This window comes from Panthera leo, chromosome B4 (assembly GCF_018350215.1).
Source record: "Panthera leo isolate Ple1 chromosome B4, P.leo_Ple1_pat1.1, whole genome shotgun sequence".
In the NCBI taxonomy this organism is placed as follows: Eukaryota; Metazoa; Chordata; class Mammalia; order Carnivora; family Felidae; genus Panthera; species Panthera leo.
This window is the reverse complement of record NC_056685.1, coordinates 53676781-53687369: the sequence shown is the minus strand read 5'-3', so window position 1 is coordinate 53687369 and position 10589 is coordinate 53676781. Positions and strand designations below refer to the sequence as shown.

Sequence of the window (10589 nt, the reverse complement as noted above, 5' to 3'; positions counted from 1 at the left end):
ACATTCTCACAAAAGTGATCAATAAATAATTTTCGAAGTTTAAGCAATAGGCAAAGATTCAAATTTTGTTTAGGAATTCAGTGTATAGTCTAAGTCAATAATAAGGGGAAAGGGAAGGTTGATAGCATATTTTATCCTTTTTCAAATGAAAAGGCATTTTTCAAACAGTAAGGTGAGAAACATGGCCATTTGCTCCTGTCCCACTCCACCAGAAGACCCATTTTCTATGGAAGTTACTTAATCTCACTTAATATGGAAATTTAGGATTTTTATTTCAATAGTTATCTTACGGAATTTAAATATTTAATTGTGTAATACTATGTTAACTTTATTGGGTGATGGATTTCATTTCCCAAGTGTTTAGTAATTCAAATCAAGGCAAGAAAAACATAATTAATATGTTCTAGTCTATGTAAGGTATATTCCATACCAAAAGTGAATGTCAAGTAATTTTCAGAAAACAAAAACTGTTAAGCTCCGTGCCAGAACAATATCAAGAACAGAAAAAGGAAATTGTTCAAGTAGCTTACCTTTCTCCAGAATGTGCAAATAGGCTTAAGCTCCTTGATTGTAAAATAGAAAATTCATGGAATGGAGACTAAGTAAGTCCTAGTTTCTGCCCTTAGGAACCTAGCAATGTTGAAGAGAAATGTGTCAGTTACCCAAATAAGACAGCAACAACATAACAACATAGTATTTTTAATACAAATAATGATATAATATAAAATAATGTATTTCTTTTGAATCTGAAATATATCCTCAAAGTGTGATGGCAGCTCAGTGGGTGGAGAAATCATATTCAGGAAAAGAATGATGAAAGATTCTTGACTTTGTCATTAAAAGGTTTAAAAAGGCTGCACTGGGGACAGTTGTTCAGCTTAGAGGGAATGGAGGGAAGAGACAGAGACTGGAAAAGAAGAGGATATGTGATGATATCAGTTTAGGAACAACTAAAACAACCAGAGTTTGACAGGGAATAAATGTATAAAGTGAAATGCTACGCAGTATAGCTGGAAAAGAAGACTGGGGTTAGTTTGTGGTGAGACTTGAATGTCAGGCTAAAGAATTTGATGGATTTTAGTAGATTAACAACATGCCTTTTAAAACTTCTGTGTAGAAGACTGATGTAAGAAATGTGCTTTAGGCATTGGTGTATAGAATGGCAGAAAATACTGGACATTGGAGAACTATCTGCAGGTTGCTGTAAGGTCCTGACTTGCAGTAAAGAGGTTGAAGTTACATTATTGGCAATGGGAGAAGAAAGGAGAAACATACCTTAGTAGCAAGGGGACTTTCAAGTACATGTGTCCTGGTAACTGATTTGAATGTGTGGAGTGAGGAATTTGAGCAATTGGTGATAATTCTAAGATGTCAAGACTGAGTTATAGTGAGAGAATGCTTATGCTATTATCCATAAAGCCGATAGGAGAAGCAGATTTGTTAGGTTGAGTAAAAGTTAGAGTTTGGTCATTGTATTATGGTGGGTTGTAGATAAGTTATAAAAGTTTATTTCTTGATAACACTCCGTGTCCAAGAATGGAATGCTCTCCATGAAGTCACTCAGAGCTCCCACCTGATGGATGTGTCCATCCTCATCAGGAACTGCTGCAGTAGAGGAAAAAAAGATTGAAAACTGTAGACTTTTTACCTACTGGATCAGCCTGAAAATGACATATCACTTCGCTAATATTTGGCCAGAATTAGCCAAATGGCCTCACGTAAATGCAAAAGGGTTGAGACTATAATCTCTTGTAGGTTCAGGAAAGAGAGGATACTGGTGAGCACTACAATGTCTACTAGAAATGCACTGAGTGTAAGATGAATCTTTCCATAGCTTTGGATAGTGTGTGTGTGTGTGTGTGTGTGTGTAAAGAAGAATCGGTAAACAAAGAATACTTCCTCCTACTTTATTTAAAAAGTCTGTTTTGTACTCAGCTTAAGGAGCTTTGGACCCACAAGCTTTCCTTCTCTTGACCAAAAGGTATTTTACATAATATTGCTAGGTAATGATATTCAGGCTTCACAGAAGTAAGATGTTCATTGCATAACGTTTCTCAAAATGCTCAAGAGAATTTCCAGAAGTTTTTTTTTTTTATTAATTTATTTATTTTGAGAAAGACAGAGACAACATGAGTGGGAAAAGGGCAGAGAGAGAGAGAGGGAAAGAGAGAGAATCCCAAGCAGAATCCAGGCTGTCAGCACAGAGCCAGACACGGGGCCTGAATTCACGAAACCATGAGATCATGACCTAAGCCGAAACCAAGAATCAGACAGGACACTTAACCAACTGAGCCACCCAGGCACTCCAAGAGAATTTCCGGAAGTTTTAAATGGAGTTTTACTAAATAAATTCTTGTCTAACTCTGTATTTCAACATGGAAGATAGGGAAATCATTTGTACTTTTAGTAGTTTAGTGAAATATAACTTGTGCCATGCATGTGAGTATTTGGAGGCTTAACTCACTTCTAGATTATTCAAAAGTACCTATGATTTCAAGTATCCAAGACACAATGAGAAAGGTTGGGATAAATGTAGTCCCCAAAACTTACTGTTAATATCACCAATTGTATCAATTGAGTTTTACTCATTGTTTTCACAAGGCAATTATAAAAAAGCAGGGAAAGTATTTGGTAAACTGCATGCAATAAGGCATTTCCAACTTTTATGAGATTCCTATTGGCCTACCAACCAAGAAAATAATCCTGAATTTGTTCAAATGTTTCACTTTGATAAATTTAATAAATAAATTTATATGGACATCTACTGTTAATATCTCTTATATCAATATAATAAATTCTTTTCTTTCCCAAAATCTCCCGCTTAGAATAAGTTACATAGCTACCCTAACTACATTTCACTCCTTAGCACCAGAGGTTGTTAGGTTACTATAATCACACATAATTTTGCTATAGAGTTGATATGCAATACAGTTTTATTTAAAGTAGACTGTTATTGGAGCACCTGGTGGCTCAGTCGGTTAAGTGACTGACTTCAGCTCAGGTCATGATCTCACGGTTTGTGAGTTTGAGCCCCACATTGGGCTCTGTGTTGGGCTCAGAGCCTGGAGCCTGCTTCAGACTCTATGTCTCCCTCTCTCTCTGCCCCTCCCCCACTCACACTCTGTCTATGTCTCTCTCTCAAAATAAATAAATATTAAAAAACATAAACTAGACTGTTATGGGAAATTTTTTAAATAACTAAGTGTAAGAAATTATAATTTAATCATACCTTGCTTAATTTAAAATGTTGAGCTCAACTCCACTTTGAAAGAAGGGCCAACAGTTTAATATCACAAATAGGAATTTATACATTAACTTATTTATTTCAAAATGCAACTTATGACATAAATCATTATAAATATCATCTCCTGTTTCTATACACCTATACACACAAACAACTATAATATGACAATCTAAGGCATACTTCATAAGGGGAAATTTTAATGTATAAATCAAGTCAATGAGTCAGATTCTCACTAACATTGAGATGCTTTTTTTTTCTACTTTTTTTTTAAATACAAGTTGAGTGCTTTTAGAAATGGCATAATACAGCATGATAGCAATTTATCTCAGTTAATGCTGTTTCCAAAGGTAACTAACTCACAGAGAAAAGCAGATACCCCTATATAAATGAGACTTAGAGGGAAACATTACAGTTCATAGCCAATTCTACAGCTTCCTTCAAAAAAAAATGTATCATACATATGTAACCTCTGCCAGAAATGTCCAATTGGTTTAACAAACAAAATAAATCACCATACAGTATACAATTCCCAGAAGTCTGTGGTCTTTTAGTTGAAAACATGATTAATAGGAACACAAGTTGCTTTTGCAATACGCTGCATCAGAATATGACTGAGGTTTGCTGAAAGTCAGTTGAGCAGAATAAAAGGCATATATGTTTAACAAAAGCACATCGATGATAACACACAATGAAACCCTCATGAACACAAATTGCTTTAAGATTTTTAAATAACCTCTAGTACCAGCAAATCCAGCAAAGAATATAATTTCAAAAAAATATTTTGACTAAGAGCAAAAAATAATTAAAATTTTTACGTAGCATTTTATCTCATTTTAGAAATCTAATGCAAAATGAATTACTTAACAACGGTCCTTATGATTACTGGTTTTTTAATGTTCTTAACTTTACTCTTAGCTGTTTACAATTTACCAAGTTTCCAAATACCATTTTCTCCTTTGTTCTCAAACTCAAGCCATAGCAATACAAGCTAAAGAGTGACTTTTTAATGTTTTTAAAATAAAAATCTATAACAAGAACACTTCACTTTTAAAGATACTGACTTTTTATTACGGGACCTTAATTAGTGTTAAATTTAAAACAATTCTTTTCAAGACAATTTATATGTACTGGCAACAAACATGGGACACACAGACGCAGGTTCATGCTAATGTTAAATTACACAGGAAATCACTAGAATATTTGTACATGAAACAAGAAGAATTCTAGAGGTACATTGACCTCTAAAAGGGTAAGTAATTCAATGGTTCCCTGTTTAAAATATCAATTGTGCTCCTCTTTCCATATGTATTGGATCCCACATTGGTAGGAGAAAGAATGGCACCAAGATTGTTGCTGGAACGAATTAAGAAATTTGCCAGGCGTTGGGTCGCACATGTGGCAGTGTTGCATTTCCGCTTTTCCACTTGGTTACTGGTGGCATAGAACAAATATGAAAGGTTAGAGACTTAGACTCATGGTTGGATATATTAATGTGACAACAAATATATCAATGGGAACTGGTTACTTTTACATAAGTAACTCAGTGTTTTGGTTTGGAAACAGCTGGATAACAGATTTTTTTTGACACCTTGAAAATGCAGCAGAATCGATTTTTGACTAGGAAATCATACAGCAAAACTTCCATTATAGTCAATGTTGAATTTCCTAGTATTATCCTTTGAAACCTTAGAATATATTCCAAACAGTAACAATAATAAAAGGTTTCCTTATGTTATATTCTTCTAAATCTTGATGAATCTAGTTCCCAATATATAAAAAGCATTTAGAATAGAAAATGTATATGGAATCTGGAATATGTAGAATTAAACACATATATATTCATTTCCCACATCTTTCTAATAAAAATTAAGCAGTGTAAGATATTTTTGTTAAGTTCCCTGAGATCATCAAATCAGGGGTGTTAAGAAAGAAATTTCAAGTATTATAAAGTCTCAAGAGAATCAAATTTACCATCTGTTCCTACACTTGGACTATTGTAGTGTGGGAGTTCTGTTACTCTTAATATAAATACATGAATGTTACTATCTTTCTGCCACCTACTTAGTTCCTTTTAACAATTTTAATAAGACTAGACTGAATGTTAAAATAAAAGACTTTTTATATTAATAGTATTAATGTTCACCACATTCTTTCGGCCAGCTGGAACAATTGCATAATAATATTATGGGTAAGTCAGAAATGATCACTATGGTTAAATAATTGATTTGAATTTTAACTTTTGTTTCTTTTTACAGAATTTATTTATGTCAACTCTACATTTTTGTACCACCTTTTGTTTTAATGCGCTCTCAAAATGATATTGGAAATGGATACAGAATAATAACATGCTTCCTTTTTGTAGCTGATTATAAAAGCTAGGGAAATGTTTTAATTTCAGCTCCATAGAAATAAAAATATTGGCAAAACTTAGGATAAGTATAAACTGAGAAAGAAATATAGGTATGAAGCAATGTTCAGAAGCCAATGCATATATTTTATTTCAATGTGTTTACTTTATGTGGAGAGTACTTCTTACCTGTATCTCTGTATAGTGATAGCCTCAGGGTGTTTTTAAATCTCATGTGAAACTTGAGAGTTTTTATTCTCATATTTTTTTCCTAAATACAATAATTTCTTATGGCATTAGGTATCTGGATGATACCTTCTGGTATTAGGTATTGGGTTGAGTCTAAGTGTATGCTGACAAACCAATTATTCAGGCAAAGGAAATCCACTCTGAGACATAATTACTTGGTATATATGATAGTATTATTCATATTATCTATTTAATTATTTCTCTTTGCATGTGTCGTAAGCATGGCCAATGTGCATTTCCAAAGAATGATTTAATGCTTTTTAAGGATTAAACCAATAATTCATACATCAGACATTTAATTCTGAAACAGAATAAACCTTTCTTGAAAAAAGCAGAAATTAGAATTTGACCCAAACACTTCAAATTAATAAATATAAAGAAATAAATAAAGTTCTGAGTGAAATTGGAAAGATGATATCTGTTCCAAGATATGTTTGGCAAATGCTTGGAGTAGAGTGTGAACTAGTCTATTTGCTAAAAATCTGAGTGGTACTTTGATAATTGCTCTCAAGCTCTGTAACAGGATTTAAAATTATTCCAACCAAAATGTTATCTTATTTGGATTAGCTAGAAGAACCATCATTCTACTAAACAGAAATATTAAGAGCTTTTATGATGACTGATTTCATTATTGTGCAAATGCTTTCACAAACACAACTTTTCATGTAAACATAGCAACAGTATGTACAAGATTCTATCCCAAACTATTATTAGGATGGAAAAAGACAGATTAAATGGTTAGTAAAAGGCATCACGCCCCTACTTTCAGGCATTTTGTTCTCTTTAACTACTTGGGTAGGCAAGGCTTGCCATCTAGTAACAAACACTGGTTCAAAGCTATTGACAATTTATACACATGCATATGTCCTTAACTTTAAGAGTTTAAAAAGTGAAGACTGTAAGCTAAAGTATCACTCTTAAATTGTCTCTCTTTAAAAACACCTCAGTTTCAGGGTTTTTAAAAGTTTTAAACTGTATCCCTGCTCTAGCTCCCAATATTCATTTGTGGAAGTATAAGAATTCCTACAGCAAGCTCCTATGTGTATAGCTTGGAAAACTCTGTTAATTATACTGTTAGATAATCTCTGATTATCTGCTAAGCAGGTTTACAACTGAGTGTTTAAAAGGTGTGGGCAAATGTATGAACCTGTTGCTCCAGTCAAGAGTATTAAATAACTATTTTTTAGTATGACTTGTAAAGTCTGTTTGTTACTTCTTTTTTTTTTTATTTTAAGATTTTTTGAACTGTTTATTTTTTTTATTTTAGAGAGAGAGAGAGAGCACGAGGGGGAGCAGAGAGAGAGGGAGAGAGAGGATCCCATTGCAGGCTCTGTGCCATCAGCCCAGAGCCCAATGTAGGGCTCAGTCCCACCAACTGTGAGATCATGACCTGAGCTGAAATCAAGTGTCTGACGCTTAACCAAGTGAGCCACCCAGGTGCCCCAAGTTTGTTACTTCTTAGTCTCACCTCATACATGTGTAGAAGTTAAAAAAGATCTCAAGTGAGATGATTAAATTTTATGAGAAAAATCACATTCAATGAATGATAAATTAACATCAGCTTTGTCTTTTAAAGGTGTTTGAAATTTGAGTCATTTTCTGAAGAAGATTTTTTTGAGGTTATAGAATATTACATGGTTGAACAGCTCAGGATGATAAATTTTCATTAAAAAAATGATGAGACATACTCATTTCAGGAAACCCATTAAAAAGCAATTTGAAGAATGCTTTACAAGTATTTCTAATGAAGATTCTAAGTAAGAGATTGTGAAAATAACTTGATAATAATGTTATATACTATTTTATTTTCAAGTGAAATTCACTTCCTAATAAACTAATATCCATGAAGCCATACTGCATAAAGGTGCTTATCAAATGTCTATACCTAATGAAAGAAAAGATCAAGATATAGACAGAATTATGAAGTAATACTGCTAATTTTCCTGTCATTCTATTGTTCTGCTGGTTTACCAGAAACTTCATGTCAGTTTTAGTTATTTTTATCCACAAAAATCCAATTGAAAATCAGAGTCAATTCTGAGAATATCCTGTAAATTCAATAAGCCTGAAAGGACAAAGGAAGTCTGATAACTCCTGCTATTTGTTTCATGTGGGTGCTGTAGAAATATACGTATCACCACAGATTGCCACCTCAATGAAAAAACACCCCAAGGGAAAATGGACAAGATGCTAATAATTCTATGAGAAAAGTTCTAATATGACTTAAAGCAAACTCTTCAAATATAAACTTAACTCTCTTTGGTGTTAAAGAATGTGTAAGTTCAGTCCTAAAAGACTACAAGGAGTCAAACTGATTTAAGTACAAACAAATCCTCACTATATTGTATATGACATATGTATGCATTTGGACTTGAGAATCTTTTAAATAAAAGAATTACCGTTTTAAAGGCTTTCCACTTGAAAGTTGTAATTACTGCTAACATTATCACCTGATAGTTTTTAGACTTCCTTAAAATATTACCAGTTAAATGACATGACACCTTCTCAAATAAACCTTTTTAGGAAATTCTGGTGAATATGCTACCTACTGAATTCATTTTTAAGAAGTATTAATTTACATTTAGTTAAGCTCAGAAGTAATCTTATGAAGAATATATTTTTTTATAATTTTATTTCATTAACAGAACAGTTAACAATATAGAAAAAAACCCCTAAGAGCAAATGGCTTTTTTTAAAATTTTTTTTTAACATTTATTTATTTTTGAGACAGTGAGAGATAGAGCATGAACGGGGGAGGGGCAGAGAGCGATAGGGAGACACAGAATCCAAAGCAGACTCCAGGCTCTGAGCCATTAGCCCAGAGTCCGACGCAGGGCTCCAACCCATGGACCGCAAGATCGTGACCTGAGCTGAAGTCGGACGCTTAACCGACTGAGCCACCCTTTTTTTTTTTTAATTTTTTTTAAACGTTTATTTATTTTTAAGACAGAGAGAGAGCATGAATGGGGGAGGGGCAGAGAGAGAGGGAGACACAGAATCTGAAGCAGGCTCCAGGCTCTGAACCATCTGCCCAGAGCCTGACTGCAAATGGCTTTTTAACTAGTTCTTAAAATTTTTAATTTGCCCCCTGATTATTTCTATGTATTTTGATTTCCAGAAAGAGATCTAAAAGTTCTGGATATTGCCAGAGCACTCCAAGGAGAAAAAGAAATCTGTAAATAGACAATAAAATCCCACCTGTTATAAAATATATGCTTTAATTAAGTTTTTACAGTTTGTTTTAGAATCAGGTTAATATAGTGGAAAATACTACCCTTGGCTTTTCCTGCTTCATGTTCTGGTTTTGCCCCTCTAGTTTCCAAAAGCATTTTTCTTTTTCTTTTTCTTTTTTTTTTAATATGAAATTTATTGTCAAATTGGTTTCCATACAACACCCAGTGCTCATCCCAAAAGGTGCCCTCCTCAATAACCATCACCCACACTTTCTGCCCTCCCACCCCCCCTCAGTTTGTTCTCAGTTTTTAAGAGTCTCTTATGCAAAAGCATATTTCTTGATAAAACTGGAACTATTCCATTCCTTTCTGTCAGTTCTGTCAGAAAGTCATCAACCACTGGTGTTATTCTTTAAAGAACACAGAATTCAAGGAACAGATAAACAGTTTAATGTACTGTTCTTAAGCATGATTTCATCAGAAATCTAATGCCATAAGGGCTGTTAGTTATATAGCAGTTTTTAATTCTAATTTTCCCACATTTTACAAAAGAAACAGGATTTTTTGTTACTAACCTTTCAATGGGGGTAGCTTTCAGATGGTGTAGTGCAACCAAGAACACAATGAGAACTACTGGAAGTTTCAGGAGGCACATTGCTTCTCAAATTTTCTGAAAAGAATAATTCAGCATCGAAATCAAGAAATGTCTTATAGCTCTGATTGATGGAACTTGAGACTAGAGCCTACTTTAAAAAAAATCTCTTTAAACATAATCTCCAAATATAGCAATTTTATTGATACAGTCTCTTGATACTGTTTAAACAATTTTCAAATATTTTCAAAATTTTCAATTTCCCAATTTCCTTCTCTAAACAATCTGGAAAGTTGATATTATACCACATTATTGCTTTAGCCTTTCTTTGAAATAAGTATATATTTGATCCCAAATCTAAGCTTCCCTAAACGATATTTTCCCATAAACAGGAAGCTCTTTACCTTTTAGTGTTTCAGCGTCAGCAATATCAGAGAATGCCTCTAATGGTAAGAAAGCTTTATAAACAATCCCAAGCTTGCATCCACTGGAGTATTTGCCCCCACACTTGCCAATGAGTAATCCAGCTCTTATATACTCTTCACACCTTTCCCGGCTCTGACATCAGGCAGCTCAGAGAAACTGTCATTAATTTCCATCCCTATAGAAAGTGCCTCATAGACAGCAGAAGCAGATGGGTCATTATTATATTACATTAACACATCAGTAAATATTAAGGTAGCAGATACAGAGTGTCTTTGTGCAGTTAATGGTGTGTCACACACAGCAGAAGTTTGAATTTTCCATTTTTGTGAAATACAAGAGTGGATTTTCAAAGATTAAGTGGTATGCTCTAGTAAAGGATTGATAGAAAGAAGTGATTAAGAATAACAAATGTGTTTATATGCAAAGAGTGAAGCCAGGGACATTGAAGAATCTAATGAGGAAGCTAAAGCCAAATGACCCCAATGGCTTAATTCCATGAACATTCAGTAGTAGAGTAAACTATGAGGCCAAGGGTGGATAAAAAAAGACACTTAAAAA

At 33.6% G+C, this 10589-nt stretch overlaps 1 protein-coding gene across 1 annotated transcript; it reads right to left on the bottom strand.

The window, feature by feature from the left end:
- Window positions 1-4381: 4381 nt before the first annotated feature.
- On the bottom strand, window positions 4382-10200 carry LOC122225595 (islet amyloid polypeptide). Its single transcript, XM_042948445.1, has 3 exons — window positions 10010-10200; window positions 9589-9683; window positions 4382-4675 (listed from the first exon to the last, which is right to left on the bottom strand). The coding sequence occupies exons 2-3, from the start codon at window positions 9666-9668 to the stop codon at window positions 4486-4488; spliced, it is 270 nt and encodes an 89-aa protein (XP_042804379.1). The 5' UTR covers window positions 9669-9683; window positions 10010-10200; the 3' UTR covers window positions 4382-4485.
- Window positions 10201-10589: the final 389 nt, after the last annotated feature.